General features: G+C 35.2%; 1 protein-coding gene across 2 annotated transcripts in view; it reads right to left on the reverse strand.

Moving 5' to 3' along the window:
- TBC1D12 (TBC1 domain family member 12) overlaps positions 3,294–25,179 on the reverse strand; it is a 95,638-nt gene continuing 73,752 nt past the window's right edge. For both annotated transcript variants that reach the window (XM_018041553.1, XM_018041554.1), the window contains 10 exons: positions 25,063–25,145; positions 22,954–23,071; positions 21,628–21,734; positions 13,848–13,928; positions 11,485–11,573; positions 10,553–10,624; positions 8,923–9,051; positions 8,553–8,662; positions 6,092–6,350; positions 3,294–5,148 (listed from right to left, as the gene is read on the reverse strand). In XM_018041553.1, coding sequence (XP_017897042.1) covers positions 5,080–5,148; positions 6,092–6,350; positions 8,553–8,662; positions 8,923–9,051; positions 10,553–10,624; positions 11,485–11,573; positions 13,848–13,928; positions 21,628–21,734; positions 22,954–23,071; positions 25,063–25,145 — 1,117 coding nt within the window. In that variant the 3' untranslated portion in view covers positions 3,294–5,079. The remainder of the gene's footprint in view (positions 5,149–6,091; positions 6,351–8,552; positions 8,663–8,922; positions 9,052–10,552; positions 10,625–11,484; positions 11,574–13,847; positions 13,929–21,627; positions 21,735–22,953; positions 23,072–25,062; positions 25,146–25,179) is intronic.

Below are 25,179 nucleotides of genomic sequence, written 5' to 3' on the forward strand. Positions count from 1 at the left end.
AGAGAGAAAAATCAGGCTTAAAACTCAGCATTCAAAGAACTAAGATCATGGCATTCAGTCCCATCATTTCATGGGAAATAGATGGGGAAAAAGTGGAAGCAGTGACCAATTTTGGGGGGCTCCAAAATCACTGCCAACGGTGACTGCAGCCATGAAATTGTGTGGGTTTTCTATTTTATATATAGTAGTGTTTATCTGTTAATCTCACTCCTCTTCCCCCTTTGGTAACCTTAAGTTTGCTTTCTATGTCTGATTCTGTTTTTTTTGTAAGTTCATTTGCATCACTTTTTAGATTCCACATATAAGTGGTATCATGTATTTGTCTTCTGACCTACTTCACTTAGGATAATCTCTAGGTCCATCCATCTTCATGCTGTCAACTACAAATTGGCACTTTCCATGGGTGCTTGCCATCTACCTCTACAAAGGATGAAATCATGTGCTGCTGTAGCTGCTGACTTTCAACATCCATTGAAGGAGCTCAGAGTGGAGAATAGAAATGCACTCTGTACTCAGGGAAAAATTGGCAGGACAGGTCTTCAGATAGATATTCTAAGAGCTGAGTTTAGGAGCCCAATTCTCTTCATATCTAGAAAAAAACATTAAAATCCTTCATGGTGATGACTGTTCCTTTTGAATAGGAAAGCCTTCATGAGATTGTAGAAAACTTCTGGAAAACTATGTGCTTGACTGCATATATTCTCTTCACCAAAAATCATATGTATACTGACCTTTCCCCTCCTGCCTCTTTGAAGCAGTTTCTCAGAGCTATCTGCTAAGGTGCTGTCTCGCAGGCTGCAGTCCTCATTTTGCCCCAAACAGAACTTAACTCACAATTCTCAAGTGGTGCATTTTTTTTAAGTCAACACTGCTAATAGCATTCATTCTTTTTCATAGCTGGGTGTGTGTGTGTGTGTGTGTGTGTGTGTGTGTGTGCATGCATAACACATTCTCTTTATCCATTCATCTTCGTAGCTGGTGTGTGTGTGTGTACATGGATAACATATTCTCTTTATCCATTCATCTTCATAGCTGGTGTGTGTGTGTGTGTGTGTGTGTGTGTGTGCATAACACATTCTCTTTATCCATTCATCTGTCGACGGACACTTAGGTTACTTCCATGTCTTGCCTAAACAGTGTTGCTATGAACACTGAAGTGCATATATCTTTTCAAATTTGAGTTTTCATCATTTCTGAATATATGCCCAGGAGTGGGGTTGCTGGATCACATGGTAACTCTATTTTTAGTTTTTCAAGGGATCTCTATACTGTTCTCTGTAATGGCTGTACTAGTTTACATTCTCACCAACAGTGTAAGAGGGTACCCTTTACCCATATCCTCTCCAGATTTATTATTTGTAGACTTTTTGATAATGGCCATTCATACCTCATTGCAGTTTTGATTTGCATTTCTAGCAAACAGTTTTTTTAAAGAGCAAGGCTTTCTTCTCCCTCTGAAGGGGCTAATTTCCCTGAAATTAAAAAAAGAAAGTTTTTAATTGTTTAAAAACATGATATAATTTTCATCTTTGCATGCTGTGATAGCTTCCCTGATAGCTCAGTTGGTAAAGAATCCACCTGCAATGCAGGAGACCCCGGTTCGATTCCTCGGTTGGGAAGATCCACAGGAGAACGGATAGGCTACCCACTCCTGTATTCTTGGGCATCCCTGGTGGCTCAGCTGGTAAAGAATCTGCCTGCAATGCGAGAGACCTGGATTCGATCCCTGGGTTGGGGAGATACCCTGGAGAAGGGAAAGGTACCCACTCCAGTATTCTGGCCTGGAGAATTCCATGGGCTCTATAGTCCATGGGGTCACAAAGAGTCGTATATGACTGGGCGACTTTCACATGCTGTGAAACAGTGAAGTCCAAATAAATGGTTTTACCACTGTGCCTGCATACATGTTCAGTAGGTTGTGTCTGACTTTGCTACCCTATGCACTGCAGCCTGCCAGGCTTCTCCAAGCAGGAATATTGAAGTGGGTTGCCATGCCCTCCTCCAGGGAATCTTCCTGACCCAGGGATCAAACCCATGTCTCCTGCGGCCCCTGCACCGCAGTGAATTCTTTTACAGCTGAGCCACCAGCACTGTAGGAAAGCAAAATTTGTCACCCCAAAATGTGTCTTTTTGGTGTGAAGGTTAAATTAGGCTAATTTATTTTTAAGAAACAGAAGACTCAGTAAGTTTTTCTTGTTACTGCCCCCTTATCTGCCAAAAAGAATTTTGATAGAGGGTCTATTCTGTAATAGAACTAAGAATATAGACTAGGTGAGGTGGGGAAAACTCTGCAGGGCCGAAAGAGATCAGAATCCACTCAGTATTCTGCAAGGCCCAGCAAACATCTGTTTACCAAACATTTGCTTTTCATCTCCATGTGAATTGCTTCCCCTTTGAAGTCTCAAACCATTCTCCTAACATCTTTGGTTTTCTGCTGAAGACAGTATTTAAGGTGAGGGTTTCAGTCATTTTGGTGAGTTAGTTTTCCTGGGTAGTGTCAGAGGGGAAGAAATTTTCCTCAATCCTTCTTAGTTCTTCAACAGAAAGCAAGAATATATATATAATTGAATTGAATCACTTTGTTGTACGCCAGAAACTAACACAACACTGTATATCAACTATACCTCAATTAAAGTATATGTATATACACACACACTGCTTATATATATGTGTGTGTGTGTGTATACTCAAATCAATAACATCATATGAAGGTCATCACTGCAAAAGAAATCAGCAAAAACTATGTGTTCTGACTTTAGAAAGCTATGCTAGTTACTGGAGTTTAAACAATACAGTGCAGACCAGGGCTAAAAGGACAATGAGTGAGAAATATTGATTAGACAGACAAAACATCATATTCAATTTCACATTATCTTGAGGTTTTTAGGAAAGTCATTTTTTTTAGTTTTATTTTTAATTGGAAGATGATTACTTTACAATATTGTGATGGGTTCTGCCATCATCAACATAAATCAGCCACAGGTATACATATGTCCCCTCCCTTTTAAACTCCCTCTCTTCCACCTCTCTCCCAGGCAAGTTATTTTTTAACTGAAAATATACTTTAGCCAAAAAACTGCCATACACTGACCATGTGTATAACAAGTAACTCTATAATGCCTGTATAAGAGGTTTAAGGAACAACTTTCTCACTACCAGTACTGTCAATCTCAAAAGCCAAAAGGCCCAGTCATCCTCAGGAAGAGAAATCTGGCAGAAGAGTTTATTCCCTTTTTATCTCCACATGTAGTTAAATATCCCCCAAATAATGAAGACTCATTTCAAGTAATTACTCTGCTTGTAAGTTTTATTTACACAGTAATTGTTAATAGTGGATTTTAGTAAATTCCTTGTATTTACATTTTATATACACATTTATACTTGAAAGGTAAAGAAACTGTACAATAATAAAATGAGAAAAAGAAATACAGTAACGTAGGCCCAACTTAGGAAACAAATACACAAAAGTAAGATTAAATTTTGGCAGGTAGTACAACCTCAATGAGATTACTGCCAGGGGTTTCATTCCCTCTATCAGGGCCACCAATACCAAGGAAGTAGTTACCAGAGTTAATATGTCATTCTAAAACCTATTAAGACCCTGAGTACTCCCTCAATATTTTATTACACTACTAGTTTCCACTAAGAAAGCTCCTATGACAGGAGTTAACTTCTGAGGGCTCCATTAGTGGTCCCTAGGCTAGAATGACCCATGGGGTAAAAATACATGGGTACCATCTGGTCCCATATTCCTAAAGAGGCAGTCACTACACTAACAAGGTTCCCAGACTTGTTAGTTTGAAGACTATATACCGCTAACAGAAATAGTGTGCTTAAGTGTTGTTTCAAACCAAAGTGCAACATAAAAGCACACTATAAGTCTAATTATTAACCAAATACCATGTTATATAGATACCAATAATAATAAAGTGATTTATTTTAAGCTCAAGAATCAAACATCATAATAAATTTAATGTCAGGTTACCAATAATTAATCATTCCTTTATCCACTATATCATCAAAGTTAAACTCATTAGAAAAAAATTAAATTTTATCTTTCTTTTACTCTCATTTCCATTGATTAGAAAATTATACACAGGGTTTTACAAGTCATGGACTTGGCTACATGTTGTTTCAAAATTCAAACTGGAATTAACAAATTTTGTTTCTACAGACAGTGAAAGAATTTTAACTAACAAAGTCTTGCCAAGTAGCATGCTATTTAAGAACTCTCAGAATTCATTACTTTTTACTCTTACCAGTGAAAAACCTCATTTATGTTTATGGACTTACTCCCTCCAAAAAGTCTTCAGTCCATTAAAGTGCAAAGAAATTTTCTTCTACCAGTTAGCTTTCTTAAATTACTAGATGAACAATTTCTTAGACTAGAAACAGAAAAGCTAAATTCCTCTGAGTGACAGAAATTCCTTGAGAAAAAGAAACAATTTCCTTTCATAAACAGACATGATACTGTGGAAAACACTTACATAAGTGCTAAACAATCTCCTACCAATATTTCCAGTTCCCAAATAACCCAAATTTGCCCCGACCTGGGAGTGAATATAAACAACATCAGTGACATAAACACTTTACAATCAAAGTTGCTTATTATTGGTCTATAATATCTTCAGATGTTTGGAACTGGAGATAATATCTGTACTAAGGCATTTACTTCAAATAGTATTTTAGAATTTAAAGCAGTATTTAGCCTGTTCTGACCTCCAAAGTGCCTTTATGCTAATAGTTAAAAAAAGAAAAGATGTAAAAATTTTGAACTATATCCAAAGCTATTAAAAAATTTATTGCATTAAACTATTCACTCCATATTATGGAGTATGAACTAGCCATTTCAATTTTCTCCTTTGTAAAATGGCTCTCCCTATAAAATACTTTTTAAATTAATACTGTCAATGGGTTACTCATTTACTTCAGCCTCATGGAATTCAAAATCAGTAGTTTTCCATGTCTTGATTCTTTTAGCTTTCTTCAGCATTTTCTACCATGCTTTGTTACATAGGAAACAAAAACTTTTATCAAAAAACATTTGTTATATTGCAATTATTTTGTTAATTTTGAAGGTTAGCTTTTCAGAGCTGGACTATTATTCTTGTCTCCTTCTTTAATATCCTTCATCACAGATGCAAAGACCTGGAAATTATATAAAGTAAACATTAATGCTAAAAACAACAACCATGCAGATTAAAGAGATTTTAAAATCTATAGTTTATTAACATGAAAAAGCTTTAGCATACATAACTTTGCTCTCTGAAAGAGTGTCATTCTCAAATCCTCTTGTTTGTTTCAACCCAATTTTATGATATACAGTTAGATTCCAGTTTTCATCACTTGCCAATATTATAAAATTACTATTAGGTAACAAAACATTTCCTGGACCAATATTCGTTTTTTGGTGGTTTTTTTTTGCATTTTCCCAATATTTATTTTTTTAATTAATTTATTTAATTGGAGGCTAATTACTTTATAATATTGTAGTGGTTTTTGCCATACATTGACTGGACCAATATTCTTATATTTTCATTTTCATAAGCAATGAAAGTGTGAACTTATGCCTACTGTCAATCATTCATGAAGCAAGTGTTAACACTATTTTTTATGTCATATAACTTTAGACTATCAATATATTTGCTTCCCTAACAAGATTAAGCATCTAGAAAGTCAGAATCATACATTACATTCTTTTTATTGCAAACCCTTAGTACACATTCAGGTAGTTAATACAATTGTTGTCTATATGAACTACCAAGGTGCTTATATAATTACCCTGGCAAATACATGACTATTGTAGGCTGCACTTCACTAAACTCAAAATATTACTGGACTTACATAAAAAATAAAGCCATAGGTCTGGAGAGGTGAAAGAGAAGCAATATTTTTTTCAAAGTCAAAAATTATTTTTAAAGCTCTTTCTTAAACTTAAGCACTAACATTTGAGGAATACTTAACTTTTTTTTTTTAATTTATTATTATTTTTTTTAATTTTAAAATCTTTAACTCTTACATGCTTAACTTTTTTTTTAATTAAAAAAAAACTTTTAATACATCTGTTAGAAGTAGGAAAATGTCACTCTACCTGAGTCCATTTTTTGGTACTATTCTGCATCTGAATGGCTGCAATACAGCTGAACAGTTTTTCCGATGTGATATCTTCCGGCAGTTTAGTTAGAAACTGTGCTATGTGAATAAAGTCCATCTGTAGAAGAATATCTTCATATAATCGGAGGATTCCTAATCCAGTCCTAAATAAAAATTCCTCCCCATCTCTGCAAAATACATCCCATACTCGACAGGCCAGATCAAGTGGTAGTGATTTGCTATATAGTGTGAAGATCCTAAAATTAGGGGGGGAAAAGTCATTGAAATTTTTCATTCATTTATTCATTCACTCATTAAGCATCTCTATATAAAAAGAAGTGCTAAATTAGGGCTGAAAAGGCAAATAAGATATGGCTCCTTCCCTCAACTTGAGTAGTGGAAAATTAAGTAATAAATAACAGAAGTATGTGAATTTACAATCTTATGCAGTGATACAGCCTAATACAAACTACAATGGCAGAATAACCTCATGGTTAAGGGTATGGACTCTGAAACCAGCGTACTTGAGTCTGAATCCTAGATTTGCAATTTATTGATTATGTACCCTGAGTAAGATACTTAACCTTGCTGTGCCTCAGTCTGCTCATTAGTAAACAAAGATAATAAAATTACCTAAATGTAAAGTGTTTAGAATAGTGAATGGCACATAAGAAATGCTCTGTAAAAGTTACTTCTTATTACTGTATGAGGACAAGTACCTTATATTAACCTAAATACAAAACCATAAAGCCTGACTTCTCTCCTTTTTTCCCTCTTCTCAAACACCTACTTTTTTGTTTTCCATTCACCAAACTTTACTTACTACTTCTTTTGGAACATGTGTACCCTCCAACAGAATCGCTAAAGGTTTTTCCCATCCTTTCTGATAATGATTGATCATGTCTTTATTCAGTAGTACTTTGGAGTAGGACTGTGGTTGAGGAAGTAGGGAGAGAAGATGCTAGAGAACTTCTCTTGATGTTACCTTGGCAAAGAAGGTACACATTTTTTACACAGACTATCAGAGATACTGCTGATGAAACGTGAGCAAGGCAACTAAAGGCTCTCCCACCAAAAAATGAAATAAATCCTCATTAGCACTGCTACTTACTTATTCCTCTTTTTTCTTGCACCATTGGTTCTGGGCTTTGTATGTTACAAGCTCAATGGAGTGAAACAAAAATCCATGTCTACTTCTTAAATTATAAACACATATTTAATTGCATAACAGAAAGCAGAGGGAATTCCCTGGCAGTCCAGTGGTTAGGAGTCTGGTTTCCACTGCAGAAGGTTTGGGTTCTATCCCTAGTTAGGGAACTAACATTCCAAAAGGTGTAAGGCCCAGCCAAAAAAAAAAAAACAAAACCCTCCAGAAAACCTAAAGCATACTCTTGGTAGTACAGAGAATACTAACTCACTGTTCAAAATGTGAAAGGGTATTAGTAGTGCCGAGGAAGTTTCTAGTATACAGTACTCACTTGGTATTAATTTCATCCTGTTCCCTTTATCAGTTGTGATCCTGTTTTGCCTCATGTTCACAGTTCTTAAGACGGACAATTGAGCAGTTTTACCCACCTTCTTTACAGATTTAGTATTTGATCTTGGTCCTTCAGGTCCCGTAATATAAAACCCTTCTCCCCATGATCTTAGGTCCTACCCAAAGGAACTCTAATGTTCCTAATGGGAACAGGAGAATACACTGAAAAATAACTTAGTCTTTTTTTAAAAGTCTAAGTAGAAGAAACCTCAAACAACCATAAAGATAGTTGATCAATGCCATTATCTATATTAAAACTTATTATCACTTATATGAAACCCACTGATTTTTAATGATTAGGATTTAAGATTTAAATATTTCATATGTACTCTTAACAATCTATCTTAAGATCAACTGCTCTGTCTCTTGGGCACAATTCACCCCCCTCTAAATAACCTACTGCTACTATTCAGCAGAGTCCTAGGCAAACCTTCCAAGTTAGAATAGAAGAGCTAGAATTGTAAAGTTAAAAAAAGGCATTAGCACCTAAATAAGGCATCAATATTTGGTCAGAAAACTGGATAAGGCCTTGGAAAAAAAAAAGCTCTCAGTAAAGAAAACCCATCATAACTATCATAAACCCTTGTATGTTAAGAATATTAAAGGAATAGCACCTAATTCTTTCTCAGAGCTTAGTATGTACCTGGCATTGAGTGAGATAATCCATGCAAAACACTTACTACAACTCAAGATAGAGACATTATTACTCCCATTTTATAGTTTGGAAATTGAAATACAAACAGGGATTCTGATTTCAACCCAGAGTTCACACTCTTAATCAAATGCCTCCCAACAAAAATGTGAGGGTTTCTTTATACATAAGAGAAAAGTTTTTCTTATATGTATGATCCTGTGCATCAGATTTACTTTAGGCAAAAAGTTTTACTCTGTTTCCTTTTAATTACTATATTCTATAACTTACCAGTCTATCAAGTATATGTCTGGTGTAAGACTATAAGATTTGAAATGAAGAAATAGTTTGGAGAGATTTTCTTCAAAAAATACTTCAAACGTTGCAAAATATTTCAACATCTAAAGATAGAAATTTCAACAAAATTATTTAAGAGTATACTCAAGAAATTGAGAAATTAAATCCTTACTCATAAGTTAATAGAAAATCTTGCTTAGCACCTCTTTCTGAGTCTTTTCATCAAGCATTCATAAAACTGTAATTCAATGAAAGGCTTATTTTAGATCACCTTGGTCTTCTAATTACTGTATTTTACTCTGTGAGGGTAATCAGCCTATAGAAACTGACAAAGAAAAACACAATTCATTCTAAATGTCCATACCATGCTGTGATCCACACGAAAAAAGGCTAACTGGCATGGCTTATTCAGGAGATTTGCAAATGCAATGAAGGCATCTGCTTCTTCCAAGTTGAGAATGAGAACTGCTGCTATGAAGGACATCCCTTGGACCTTCAAAGGGAAGAGAAATTAATGCAAGAGATGCAAGACGCACAGGTTCAATCTCTGAGTCGGGAAGATACCCTGGAGTAGGAAATGGCAACTCACTCCAGAATGCCTGCCTGAAAAATTCCAGGGACAGAGGAGCCTGGCAGGCTATAGACCATGGGATCACAAAGAGTCAGACATGACTGAGCAACTGAGCACATACAGTATTAAAATAAAAGTTTTATTTTAAAATGTCAATATTTAATAAGTGCTAAAAATTAAATCCTTTATGATGAAACTTACAATGAAAAAATTTAAATGAATGTCAACTTAAAAATATGAAGGGGTTATGTAATGTTTTTATGATTCTATTATAGAACACATGAGCAAAAGAGATTCTCTGCTTAAATTTTACTTTCTTCATAAGGACAGCTTTAATACTACAACCTACCCCATGACCAAACTTTACTTTCTCCCCAACCCATGTCATGCTTTTTCTATAACATCACCTTTTAATATAACATGTCATTTACTTATTTGTTGTTGTTTATTGTCTGTCTCCATCTAAATTATAAGAGACAAAAAGGAATCTTTATTTTGTTCACAGAGCTGAATAAAATGCCTAGAACAAAGCCTGGCATATAGCCATAAGCACACAGTAAATATTTGTTGAGTGAATGGATGAATAAACAAATGTAAAAATGAACATGCAACAAAACAGGGTAAGTTGTATCAGACAGCCACCGTATTGTGAAATCTCTAAAATTTTTCTATTTTAAGACAAAGGCAAGAAAATGAAGGTTTTATGATTTCCAGTAAAACATGACAAGTTGAACACACATTTTTCTTTGTCCCCTTCCCTTCCAAATCCAACTAAGATAGCAATAAATAAAAAGATAAGTATTAACCTAGAAGAACAAAAAAGAAAATGGAAAATAATAGAGACAGTAGATAAAAGATGTCAATAGTATTTTGGAAATGTTAACTATACAAGGAATATTGAGACTAAAATATGTGCTGAGGAGAAAGCCAGTCAGCAGCAAGCCAATTCAGCCACAAATTCTGGAAGGCTCAAGAACTGAAGTTATCAGGCACCTCTAAAACTGAAAAGAAGGACTAAAATTGGATTCGTTAAAAATTTGTAAAAGGAGAAAATCCCTTCCTCTACTCTGTATGTACAGGTACCTACCTTTTCCTCAACCCAGATGAACATAAGAGGTTTATCTCTAAAGAGACACTCAGGAAAAGGAGAGTTAGGGAAAAGGGGAGAAGGCAACACAGGTTGGATAATAAATAAAAGTTTACAAATTGAATGGTCAAATCCCTAGCTGCTCTCCAAGAAAGCTGGCAATCAGTCTCACAGGCCTCTGGCAGGAAAGGGAAAATTCCTCTCAGAGTAAGCTGACAGGACCAAGAAAAAAACCACAGAGATACAGACATTTGAGAGCTAATACAACATAAGGTACTATGAGATAAGACAGAGAGACTGTTTATATTCGAAAGACAGATTGAAACAAATACTTACATAACCAACATCTGGTCGGTAACATGTATATGCCCCTAATATACTATGTAAGACATCATGATATGGGCCACCCTTAGAGAAGAGAAAAATGAAATGTCAAACTCTACAAATAATTGTTTCTAAGTTAATTCTCAAAAAACAGATTAACTTTATATTTCCTAAATGACTAGTTTTGGTCAGTATACTTAATCATTCTGCAAAGATATGTTCTAAAGTATGGATAAAAAATATTTAATTGTGGAAAACCAAAATAGTCAAATAAACTTACTTGATGGATGGATACAAACTATAGAGTTGTATGCAATTTTAAAGATATCTAAAGTTGGCACAATAAATTTATAATGAACACAGATTCTTTCATTTGATATAATACAATTTCAACAAAAGAAAACCATGAAGATACAAAATTAAGTTTATTAATAATAACAAATTTTAATCTTAATGGTAAAACTTTCAATCTCACTTTGCCAACGTAGAGAATTCCATGAATAAAGACTTGTCATATATACATATAAAATGTAATCATTACTCTCCTCATAAAATGTAAGCAATTTCATAATAATTTATGCACCAAAAACAAACCTTCCTATTTCAATAATAATTCTGAAAAAAAGTTTTGGAGCAAACTTCCTTACAGTTTACCAATTTACTAGGCAAAAATGTTCAAATTCAGATATTTTACAGAATAGAAATTCACTTCAGGGAAGATTCATCAAGTACCTTTGTGTGCTATTCTAACTGCAACACATTCAATCAGTGGAATAAAATAACAGAAATGCCTTTACTATTTTCCTACTAGTTTTGCCTTTTTTATATAAAGGCCTCCAATTTTTATAGTTATGCTTTTAAAAAATAATAGCTATGCATTTAGAGAATTTGTTCCTTTGGATTAAAAAAAAATAGTTGCTACAAGCTAGTTGAGATACCCTTACCTTCTGAAAGATGTAGAGCGATGGAAATGTACGGGATATGTCCAACTTAATTAATTCTAGACTGGCCTCTCGATCAGCAACAGATACACCTGCATTTGCCAGGTAGATACTTGTTATACCAAGTTCAGTCTCGTAAACACAGAATGATCACACACAGCATGTATGTTACTTAAGGAAAGTTAAAAGCTGAATAATCAATAACTTTAAAGAAACATCACAGCTTTCCTGTAACTTATAACCTTAAACCTGTATGGAGGTCAGGAAGCAACAGTTACAACTGGACATGGACCAACAGACTTGTTCCAGATAGGTAAAGGAGTACGTCAAGGCTGTATATTGTCACCCTACTAATTTAATATGCAGAGTACATCATGAGAAACACTGGGCTGGAAGAAGCACAAGCTGGAATCAAGACTGCCGGGAAAAATATCAATAACCTCAGATATGCAGATGACACCACCCTTATGGCAGAAAGTGAAGAAGAACTAAAGAGCCTTTTGATGAAAGTGAAAGAGGAGAGTGAAAAAGTTGGCTTAAAGCTCAACATTCAGAAAACGAAGATCATGGCATCCGGTCCCATCACTTCATGGGAAATAGATGGGGAAACAGTGGAAACAGTGTCAGACTTTATTTTTGGGGGCTCCAAAATCACTGCAGATGGTGACTGCAGCCATGAAATTAAAAGATGCTTACTCCTTGGAAGGAAACTTATGACCAACCTAGACAGCATATTAAAAAGCAGAGACATTACTTTGCCAACAAAGGTCCGTCTAGTCAAGGCTATGGTTTTTTCCAGTGGTCATGTATGGATGTGAGAGTTGGACTGTGAAGAAAGCTGAGCACCAAAGAATTGATGCTTTTGAACTGTGTTGTTGAAGACTCTTGAGAGTCCCTTGGACTGCAAGGAGATCCAACCAGTCCATCCTAAAGGAGATCAGTCCTGGGTGTTCATCGGAAGGACTGACGTTCAAGCTGAAACTCCAATAGTTTGGCCACCTGATGCGAAGAGCTGACTCATTTGAAAAGACCCTGATGCTGGGAGAGATTGAAGACAGAAGGAGAAGGGGACGACAGAGGATGAGATGGTTGGATGGCATCACTGACTCAATGGACATGGGTTTGGGTGGACTCTGGGAAAGGTGATGGACAGGGAGGCCTGGCGTGCTGCGGTTCATGGGGTCGCAGAGTCAGACATGACTGAGCGACTGAACTGAACTGAATATGAAGAAAGAATCTATACATTTATCACAAAGTTTTATGGTAAAAGATTTCTGTTTCTAGGTTTTATAAAATGTAGGGGAAAGACTACTACTCCTGCAATAACAACTAGGAAAAAACAGATTTCGAATACCTTATGTTTTAAAAAAGGCATAAGAGGAAATTCCCTGGTGATCCAGTGGTTAGGATTCTGCCCTCTCATTGCTGAGGACCTGGGTTCTGTCTCTGGTCAAGGAACTAAAATCCCACAAGCCACGTGGTGTGGCCAGAAAAGAAAAGAAAAAAAAAGGCATAAGAGAATGGTGAGCACCGAGAGTTCTAAAGGGTTTAAATCTCAAAAAGAGAAGAGCCTTGCCTTTCCTTTCCCAGGTAAGTGGATACCAGTGGCCACTTTAATTCCTAGGGGCATCTGCCAAGTGTGGGAATGGGCTCAGGACTGAGCCTGCCGGAGACGAAGGTACTCTGCTTGAGGAAAGAATGCAGAAGAGCTTTTCATGGCCCAATAAGACTGATTTAGAGGAGCCTGAAAGTACATCTGGTTTTCCTCTGTGGGACTTTTGCTGGGTTCCAGTATAGTGCAGAAGGCCAGGCTGGAAAGACAATGAAATCCAAGGGCACATGGCCCTTGGGAGAATGTCTGATTAAAGCACCGAGCCTGTGGTTCCTTCCATCAACAAATTTGAAACCCAAGATGAACTAAGCCTATCTAAAGCTGCAATCCTGCCCAACCTCGCTCAGTTACTGACTGAATTGAAGTGATAATCCAACAGTATAAGAGAGAAGAGCATGCTTCCTCTTTAGGGGAGGTCACAAGCAAGCTGTGAAGATCATCTATCTTTTAAGTAAGAGGTGGCCTAAAAATACTACACCCCATTACTTTTACTGTTGTGATTAAAAACTGGACTCTGGAGTCCAACAATCTGGGTTTACATCACAGCTTTGCTGTTCCAAGTTAACTATTCTGAGCCTCAGTTTCCTCTTATATCATTCAATATAATAACATCTATTTAAAGGGTTATTAACATTAAAGGAGATAATGTATGTAAAGAATTATTGCAGTTCCTGGCATATTGTAAAAAATTACACACATATCTCAGCACCTGGATTTTGAGAAATTTCTATTTACAACAACAAAAATAGCCCACCTTCTACATCATTCTCTGAACTTGTTTCACTGAAACTTTTCCACCGTTCCTTTGCCCTTGAGAGGAAGATTTCATAAAGTTCTGGGGAAAAACAAGAATAAAAATTCATAAATAATAAGAAGGAAATTTATCCACATCTATTTTTACTGAAAAATAAAGATAAAAATCTTACTATATCGTCAGATTTCTCTTATGTGGTAGGTATCAAAAACATGGTAAACTGAAGTACTTGATTCTATCAAAACAATTCATTACACAACCAGAAAGGCAAAATACTGCAGTGGTCATCCAAATAGCTACAATATAGAATGAATGTTAACAGGCTGGAAAAGATGCTTCTGCTAAAGGAGTATCACGGTGGAATAGCAGAAACATGATTTTCTTAAAGTCAGTCACACCTAGATTCAAATTCCAGCTCTGCCACTTACTACCTGTGAGACTTCAAGAAAGGTACTTGATCACTCTGGAACTAGGCTGTCTTTGCGGGTAAACTGGAGGAAAGTAACACCTACTCATGGGGTTGTATGTGTGTGCTCCGACAATTCAGTTGTGTCTGACTCTTTGCGACCCCATGGACTACAGCCAGCCAGGCTCCTCTGTCCATGGGATTTTCCTGGCAAGACTACTACAGCGGGTTGCCATGCTCTCCTCCAGGGAATCTTCCCCACCCAGGGGTCAAATCTAAATCTCCTGAGTCTCCTGCATTGCAGGTGGATTCTTTACCTGCTGAGCCATCCAGAAAGCTCAAGATTAAATAAGGTGATTTACATTAAGCTCCTGACACCATATACATCCTTAACAAATACAAATGCTGGTTCTTGCTTTTCTTTTCTTAAAATTGTTTTTTCTATTATGATATTGCTGTGATATGATATCTCTATTATTATATTATGATAAGGCTAACAAGCTATTCAAAGCTACCAAACTTCACAGATTTCGCCAGAAGGCCTACATACAAAAATCTCAATCCCTACGTTTTTACTTCAACTGCCCAATCACTTTTTGAGACTATTACTCTGTGCTTTCATATACAAGATCTCATTAAAACTTCAAGAACAAAAGAAATTGAAAATTTTTTTCATCTCTCAAATTTTAATTGTTTCTACTTGCTAACTAACCATTACAAATACATTAAATTTTACATAAAAATAGTAAATTTCAATGCAAAACAGCAGAAAGTATTTCTTGCCCAAATATCAAAAATTATATAATACTGCCCCAAATACCAAGAACATATTTTGCTTCAATTAATCTTTTTTTTTTTAATGTATTTACTACTCATGGTTTGGAAAGAAGAAATTTTTTTTCTTTTTTTAAAATATAAATGTATTTATTTTAATTGGAGGCTAATTACTTTACAATATTGTATTGGTCTTGCCATACATCGACATGAATCTGCCACGGGTGTACATGAATTCCCTATCCTGAATCCTCCTCCCACTTCCCTCCCCATCCCATCCCTCTGGGTCATCCCAGTGCACCAGCCCTGAGCTTCCTGTATCATGCATAGAACCTGGACTGGCAATTCGTTTCACATATGATAATATACATGTTTCAATGCCATTCTCCCATATCATCCCACCCTCGTCCTCTCCCACAGAGTCCAAAAGACTGCTCTATACATTTGTGTCTCTTTTGCTGTCTTACATACAGGGTTATCGTTACCATCTTTCTGAATTCCATATATATGCATTAGTATACTGTATTGCTGGTTTTTTTTTCCTGACTTACTTCACTCGGTATAATAGGCTCCAGTTTCATCCACCTCATTAGAACTGATTCAAATGTATTCTTTTTAATGGCTGGGTAATACTCCATTGCGTGTATGTACCACAGCTTTCTTATCCATTTGTCTGCTGATGGAACCTGGCTATTATTATAAACAGTGCTGCGATGAACACTGCGGTACATGTGTCTCTTTCAATTCTGGTTTCCTCGGTGTATATGCCCAGCAGTGGGATTTCTGGGTTGTATGGCAGTTCTATTTCCAGTTTTTTAAGGAAATCTCCACACTGTTCTCCATAGTGGCTATACTAGTTTGCATTCCCACCAACAGTGTAAGAGGGTTCCCTTTTCTCCACACCCTCTTCAGCATTTATTGCTTGTAGACTTTTGGATCGCAGCCATTTTGACTGGCGTGAAATGGTACCTCACTGTGGTCTGGATTTGCATTTCTCTGATAATAAGTGATGTTGAGCATCTTCTCATGTGTTTGTTAGCCATCTGTATGTCTTCTTTGGAGAAATGTCTATTTAGTTCTTTGGCCTATTTTTTGATTCGGTCGTTTATTTTTCTGGAATTGAGCTGCATGAGTTGCTTGTATATTTTTGAGATTAATTCTTTGTCAGTTGCTTCATTTGCTATTATTTTCTCCCATTCTGAAGGCTGTCTTTTCACCCTGCTTATAGTTTCCTTTGTTGTGTGGAAGCTTTTAAATTTAATTAGGTCCCATTTGTTTATTTTTGCTTTTATTTCCAATATTCTGGGAGGTGGGTCATAGAGGACCCTGCTGTGATTTATGTTGGAGAGTGTTTTGCCTATGTTCTCCTCTAGGAGTTTTATAGTTTCTGGTCTTACGTTTAGATCTTTAATCCATTTTGAGTTTATTTTTGTGTATGGTGTTAGAAAGTGTTCTAGTTTCATTCTTTTACAAGTGGTTGACCAGTTTGCCCAGCACCACTTGTTAAAGAGATTGTCTTTTCTCCATTGTATATTCTTACCTCCTTTGTCAAACATAAAGTGTCCATAGGTGCATAGATTTATCTCTGGACTTTCTATTTTGTTCCATTCATCTATATTTCTGTCTTTGTGCCAGTACCATACTGTCTTGATGTCTGTGGCTTTGTAGTAGAGCCTGAAGTCAGGCAGGTTGATCCCTCCAGTTCCATTCTTCTTTCTCAAGATTGCTTTGGCTATTTGAGGTTTTTTGTATTTCCATACAAATTGTGAAATTATTTGTTCTAGCTCTCTGAAAAATACTGTTGGTAGCTTGATAGGGATTGCATTGAATCTACAGATTGCTTTGGGTAGTATACTCATTTTCACTATATTGATTTTTCTGATCCATGAATACGGTATAGTTATCCATCTATTAGTGTCCTCTTTGATTTCTTTATAGTTTTCTATATATAGGTCTTTGGTTTCTTTAGGAAGATATATTCCTAAGCATTTTATTCTTTTTGTTGCAATAGTGAATGGAATTGTTTCCTTAATTTCTCTATTTTCTCATTATTGGTGTATAGGAATGCAAGGGATTTCTGTGTGTTGATTTTATATCCTGCAACTTTACTATATTCATTGATTAGCTCTAGTAATTTTCTGGTGGAGTCTTTAGGGTTTTCTATGTAGAGGATCATGGCATCTGCAAACAGTGAGAGTTTTACTTCTTCTTTTCCAATCTGGATTCCTTTTATTTCTTTTTCTGCTCTGATTTCTTTGGCCAAAACTTCCAAAACTATGTTGAATAGTAGTGGTGAGAGTGGGCACCCTTGTCTGGTTCCTGACTTTAGGGGAAATGCTTTCCATTTTTCATCATTGAGGATAATGTTTGCTGTGGGTTTGTCATATATAGCTTTTATTCTGTTGAGGTATGTTCCTTCTATTCCTGCTTTCTGGAGGGGTTTTTTTAAATCATAAATGGATGTTGAATTTTGTCAAAGGCTTTCTCTGCATCTATTGAGATAATCATATGGTTTTCATTTTTCAATTTGTTAATATGGTGTATTACATTGATTGATTTGCAGACATTGAAGAATTCTTGCATCCCTGGGATAAAGCCCACTTGGTCATGATGTATGATCTTTTAAATGTGTTGTTGGATTCTGTTTGCTAGAATTTTGTTAAGGATTTTTGCATCTACGTTGATTAGTGATATTGGCCTGTGTTTTCTTTTTTTGTGGCATCTTTGTCAGGTTTTGGTATTAGGGTGATGGTGGCCTCATAGAATGAGTTTGGAAGTTTACCTTCCTCTGCAGTTTTCTGGAAGAAGTTGAGTAGGATAGGTGTTAGTTCTTCTCTAAATTTTTGGTAGAATTCAGCTGTGAAGCCATCTGGACCTGGGCTTTTGTTTGCTGGAAGATTTCTGATTACAGTTTAAATTTCCATGCTGGTGATGGGTCTGTTAAGATTTTCTATTTCTTCCTGGTTCAGTTTTGGAAAGTTGTACTTTTCTAAGAATGTGTCCATTTCTTCCAAGTTGTCCATTTTATTGGCATATAATTGCTGACAGTAGTCTCTTATGATCCTTTGCATTTCTGTGTTGTCTGTTGTGATCTCTCCGTTTTCATTTCTAATTTTACAGATTTTTCTCTGTTTCTTGATGTGTCTGGCTAATGGTTTGTCAATTTTATCTTTTTATTTATCGTTTTATTTATCGTTTTCTCAGTAGTCATGTAGGGATGTGAGAGTTAGACTAGAAAGAAAACTGAGTGCTGAAGAATTGATGCTTTTGAACTGTGGTGTTGGAGAAGACTCTTGAGAGTCCCTTGGAGTGCAAGGAGATCCAATCAGTCCATCCTAAAGGAAATCAGTCCTAAATATTCATTGGAAGGACTGATGCTGAAGTTGAAACTCTAATACTTTGGTCACCTGATGGGAAGAAATGACTCATTTGTAAAGACCCTGATCCTGGGTAAGATTGAAGGTGGGAGGAGAAGGGGACAACAGAGTATGAGATGGTTGGATGGTATCACCAACTCAAGTGGACATGAGTTTATAAGTTCCAGGATTTGGTGATGGACAGGGAAGCCTGATGTGCTGCAGTCCATGGGGTCGCAAATGGTTGGACACGACTGATCGAGTGAACTGAACTGAACCTCATTCACTCCTGAATACATAACTGTTCAATTGAAAGAAGCTAAAATTACTTTGAAAATGAATGACCCAGTTACTTTATAAGCCTTATAAATTTTGAGCTTAAAAAAAACTTTTTGATTAGAGTATTGCAAAAGATTAATACCAACTTAATATTTTAATGTCTAAGTTATATATACCTAATACTGTAAAGGTAAAGTTCTCAACAAAACTGCAAATAAAACATAGCTACCAATACTTCATCACCTTACCTGTACGCAAACTAATTCTTAAGACCTTAAACCAATACAATCCTTTTCTAAGCTTAATTTAATTCTCGATACTTCCCTTAAATTCTATTTTTTAATTGAAAAAAAATTCATTAAAATGACATGTTCATTATTTGTAAAAATCAATTTTATAAACCATATATGATCATGTTACTCAGTTGGCATCACTTTTTTTTTTTTTTTGCTATGTTTCCTTAGCCAGATTTATTTTAACACAATGGACTACATTTCTACAGTTATGATTCACCACTTGCCAAATTTTAAGAAATCAAATAAACACAATTCAATTATGTATGGGTTTTTTCAATATTTCCATAAAGGCAGAAGGGAGAAGCATATAAATTAATTCGTTAAAGACAGATTTTGAAAAGCATATTTTACAATACATTATCTCATGAATTTATCAATTTCTCACCACGAGAAATTATGAAAAGCTTAACTGTTTAATTCCAGAGTTTACATATTTTCACAACTAATCAGTGCTTTTATTGTACAAAATATGTGTATTTTTTTGTAATCCTATTTACCAATCTACGCTATTATAGAAGGATTTTATCCCATGCTATCATAAAGATGTTCTTCAGTGTTTTTAAAAAAAAAAAAAAAATTGGGGGCGGGGCATCACTTTTAAGACTGAAGATAGACATTTAGGTCTGTTATAAATTCTGCAAAACTCCTGAGAAGACTCTTAAAGGTCTTGGACTGTAAGGAGATTAAACCAATCAATTCTACAGAAAACCAACCCTGAATATTCATTGGAAGGACTGATGCTGAAGTTGAAGCTCCAATATTTTGGCCACCTGATGCGAAGAGCCAACTCACTGGAAAAAACCCGGATGCTGGGAAAGATTGAAGGCAAAAGAAGGGAGTGGCAGAGGATGAGATGGTTAGATAGTATACTGACTCAATGGACATGAATTTGAGCAACTCCAGGATAGTGGAGGACAGAGGAGCCTGGTGTGCTATAGTCCATGAGGTCGCAAAGAATCAGACACGACTTCGAGACTAAACAACAACTATACATAATACTGACTGCTGTAATGAATATCCTTATAGAAAAGCTTTTGTCATTATGTTTATTCAAGTGTTAGAACAAGAATAAATGGGTTAGAGGTTACATTTTTTGAAGCTTTTGGTAAATATTTCTAAATTATTTTCAGTCATACTCTCTGTGGGTAATATTCATTCATTTTACTCACTTTTGAGGAATAAAAACAACAGCACCTTGATATTGTTTTGACACCAATGTCTCTGATTTAGCAATCACTAGGAAAATAGTTAAATAAATTATAGTACAGCCAAAATGTGGAATACAGTGCAGCTATAGTAAGTATAAATACACCTGTATGCACTGACATGGAGGGATGTTCAGATGGTTTGTGGAAAAAAAATAAAAGGAAGAAAACGAGAAAGCTTTAAAAGTATCATAAGTAGATGTACTCTTTTTATGTGCATAGAAAGAAGATCTGGAAGAACATATACCAAATTGTTAACTAATACATAGTAGGATTAAGAGATGTTTGGGTGAAAGAGGGGGACAGACATGCAGTTTGTACTTTACTATTGAATTTTTTTCAATAATACATAAATAAAAAATTTTAAGTAACAATGTATTATTTATATTATTATACTAGAATCCCTAAAAGTCTTTTTGTGGTGCCTCTGTCTGGCATTATCATTATCATTCAGACCATTTTTAATATTTTCAATTATTTTACTCTATGTGATACTATCCTTATTTTATCTAATTTTTTAAACTCATCAAAACTACACTACATTTTATTCCTATTTACATTTTACTCCTATGCTTCAAGGTTTTAAGAAACTTAAAAAAATAAAAACAATGAGAATCTTACTTCTGTTTTAAGTTTTTAAATAAAAACATTCAAAATGACTGGTTTGGGTAGAGAGACAAGAAAAGAAATTTTTATCCTTCCCATAATATTTATGTTTTTTGAATAAAGAAGAAACTTGTTCACAACTAGACTATTTTATTTTTCCTGGATATGAGTTGGACTGTAAAGAGCTGAGCGCCAAAGAATTGATGCTTTTGTACTGTGGTGTTGGAGAAGACTCTTGAGAGTCCCTTGGACTGCAAGGAGATCCAACCAGTCCATTCTAAAGGAGATTGCTCCTGGGTGTTCTTTGGAAGGAATGATGCTGAAGCTGAAACTCCAATACTTTGGCCACCTCTTGCGAAGAGTAGACTCACTGGAAAAGACTCTGATGCTGGGAGGGATTGGGGGCAGGAGAAGGGGACGACAGGATGAGATGGCTGGATGGCATCACTGACTCAATGGACATGAGTTTGAGTGAACTCCAGGAGTTGGTGATGGACAGGGAGGCCTGGCGTGCTGCAGTTCATGGGGTTGCAAAGAGTCGAGACACGACTGAGCGACTGAACTGAACTGAACTGATGCTTATTCATCTACTGCTACCTAGACCCAGAAGTTTTTGAAGTTATTATCCACAGTTTAAGATATCTGAATGCCAAGATTATTACTGATGGTTGTAAACTAGAGGAAAACACACAAATTTTATATATATAATATGAAATACAGTAACATTAAATTGTATCAGGTTTTAGAGGGTGTGGGGAATGAAGTATGCTCTTAAAATATAGTGCCTTTTTAAATAACCAATCTATTATAAAGATGGCTATTAACATGTGTGGGAGTAACTCAATATAGAATACAAACCAGGAGTGATATTTAGTTCATTTCCTACAGCTAGACTCCAAACTTTCCCACGAACACTAGGGGGCAATCCCTGCCACCACAATTCTCGAACTCTTCTCGTACTACGCCTAGAATTGAAGGGGAGAAAAAAGGAGAAAGTTACTTTTTATATCAAAAATACTAGTTCCATGATGGTTTACCTAGTCTGTGGCCAAATGGCTGAATGATTTTTTAGAACATAGAGACTTAAGTATGTGATGCATTCTTTCCTTGGGTTCATGCACGTAGGCAAAAAATGCCTAAAAAATATACAGCAATTTAAAGGGAATTGTCTTCCATAATTGCCACTTACTAAGGGTACAATGAGAAAATAAGAAATACAGGAAAATGATGAAAAAACATAATAAAAAGAATATAAAAATGCATTGTCAATTCAGTATCAAAAACAAAATCACAAAGTATTTACTATGGGTAAAGCCTTAGTCTTTGGGAGGCAGCATAATCTACTGAAAGAAATGCGGGCTTTAAAATCAGATAGACGAGTTCAAATCTGGTTAACCATTCATTAATTGTACAACCTTGGGCAAATCACCTAACCTCTCTGACTTTGAGAATCCCTATAAGATAAAAGGGAATAAAGGTTGTGAGAATCAAATGTGATTACTTGTGTAAAGAGCCTAATATAATATCTGTCATATTATGCCAATATTCAACACATTCCCAAAGCACATCCTATACTTGGCATTGCAGAAGTCATCTCCCACCAGTCTAGAGGAAAAATAATGAATGTATAAAAATATTATCAAAAAATAAAAGGAAAAGTAACGCAAGAAGTGTATTATTCTCAAAGTATAATAGGACATTACAGAAGAGAAAGATCATATATAACACTTTATCTTGATTATGAGAAGCATATTAAAATCAGTTTAATATTTACCATTTAATAAATGCATATTACAATGAATGTGTATGTTTAATATTTTCTTTGCCAAAACTCCTGCTATTACATCAATAGTACATCTAGCAATATAGATAGTACATTGGAATTAAGAAAATATGGTAACAGGAAATTAGAAATTTCATGGATCAACAAGTATTCAGATGCAATTCAAATGACAGATAAAATTCTGATATGCATAGAGGGTGGTCAGTAAGGGAAGCAGGCATTAGAGATTGAGAGATTTACAAAAGTAAAGAACAGAGATAAGCATGAAAAATTTCAAACACTGGTTAACAGTATAATTTAGCCAAAACATAAGATACAAGCTAGAAGTTATATAAATATAAAATTGGAGACATGAGATCTTTGGAGACAGACTGAAATTCAGGAAAAGTCTGCTTACTTACATTACTTCCCAGTTGGGTAGTATTTCATTGATCCAAATTACCATTGCACTTGCAATGCTTTCTTCCTGTTTAAACCGTTCTTTCATTATTTTTTTCCTTTTATGTGCTTCTTTAATTTCTGTTTTAAACAAGTAAAAATTATTTCAATATAAAACAGCCAGATCAAAATGCCCTTCTCTTTCTACCCAAGTCTACAAAAGAGACTTTCACATAAAGAATATTCTGGTAAAAGGAAGGAAGAATGGAAATGAAGAAGGGAAGAAGGGGAAGAAAGGAAAAAGGAGAAAGAGGAAAGGAGAGAAAGAGGGAAAAAGAGAAAAAAATGAACTTGGTTAACATAATTTAAAAGTAACTTCTAGTCTACAAAAATGGATGGAACAAAGCTCAGAAAAAATAATTTAAATAGGTTACTATATCACATAGTCTACTTATACTTAATCAATCAATGAAGTAAAATTTCTCCTGACTTAACTGTGTAAAAATAAACAACTGTGAGCAACTAACCAATACCATTTTTTTCATACAACGGGTTTATGAATTTCTTGACATAAAACCACATGACAGGGACTTCCTTGGTGGTCCAGTGGTTAAGACTCTGAGGTTCACTATGCACAAGGTGTGGGTTTGATCCCCAGTCGGGGAACTGAGATCTCACATGCCATGTGGCACAGAAAACAAAAACAAAAACCCACATGATATTGAAAGATGATATTGTCATGGCACTATTACAGTGACCTTTTCTTTTACTATGATGTTTCAGTTTACTAATTACCGGGAAATTTTAAAATCCTCCTAACACACACACATACACCTAACACCACTCTGATGATCAGGAGTCACAATTTTGGAATAAGAGATGCCCCCCAAATAGAGAAGTACATACACAGAGAATGAATTTTAGAACCAGTGGAACCAGAGATTAGCTGGCTAAACTGTTTTCTAATTGTGTTTCACATATGAGTCACAAACCATCTTAAGAGGGCAAGTAAATAGCTCCACATTCTTTTATTTATGTATTCAGATTTTAAGTGCTGACTGAAGGGCACGAAAAGCCCAGATGCAGTCAACTGCCCCCTCCTCTACCCTTCGTCCCCAACACACACAAACATTTCACAGATGAGGAAAATTAAGATTTATTTAGAGTATCACATCCAGGAAGCATAAAACAAGATTAAAGCTTTGACATTCTGACTTCATAATTCAATGTTACTTTTATCACATATTGTTAGGTTCATCTAATTTATCAATAATCACCTTAAATATTAATCAAATAGTAATGTCAATGTTAAGAGTCAATTAAAATTTGTTGGGTATGCTAGAAATATTTCAAATTGTATAGTAAAATAAACTTAACCAATGTTTACATAATTAGGCCTTCTAAAAAGATTGTGCCACAAAGCAGAAGTGTATATTATTATAATATTTGATTCACTAAGTCAAAGGAAAAAATATCAGTTGTTAATAAAGCTTATGCCCAAAAATATAGATAACTGTGTAATATTTTCTAAAAATGTACCCTGAACTAACAAAACTTAAGTATTGCTAAGTCATCCTGATGTTTTATTTTTGGTTGGAAGAAAGACTGTATAAATTTGTGAATTTATACACATAAGAATATACACTTCTGTGCCTGTCAAAATGACACAACTGGGAAGTGAGAGAAACTTCATAAGTCATGAAATCAATTTTTACTTCCAAATCATATTCCCATAACCTATAGAAAGTTACTGCAAAATGTCAAAATTCTTAAAGTATAAAATATCAAAAGCCTAGTGAAAAAACAAATGAATCTCATGAATGGATTCATGAATAACATCTTCATTTATAAATTAAAGTACTAGTAGTCCTAGGTTTATGATGCAATTACAAGGTCTCTCATAGATAGTCTGCGGCCTTTCTCCTCATACTAGTTTTGTAAAAGTATTTAAAAAACTAAGATTCTTATATGACATTTTATTTCTCTTTAAGAACAAATTTAGTCAGCATCATCTTAAAGACAGACTTGGTCAATTTCACCATTTGCCATCCTGTTGAAATGAATTTAGTAGGAAATGAGTTTCCTACTAACATCAATAAATAAAATATATCACCAGGAGTTAAATTTTATACCTCGTTTTTTAGCCTCAGCCACCATCTCATCATATTCTTGTCGGTGACGTAAAGCCTCTTCCACAGATTTGGCAGGAAGATTTCTGAGGAAAAACAAAATTTAAGTCAATTTTTTAA

Source organism: Capra hircus, chromosome 26 (genome assembly GCF_001704415.2).
Source record: "Capra hircus breed San Clemente chromosome 26, ASM170441v1, whole genome shotgun sequence".
In the NCBI taxonomy this organism is placed as follows: domain Eukaryota; kingdom Metazoa; phylum Chordata; class Mammalia; order Artiodactyla; family Bovidae; genus Capra; species Capra hircus.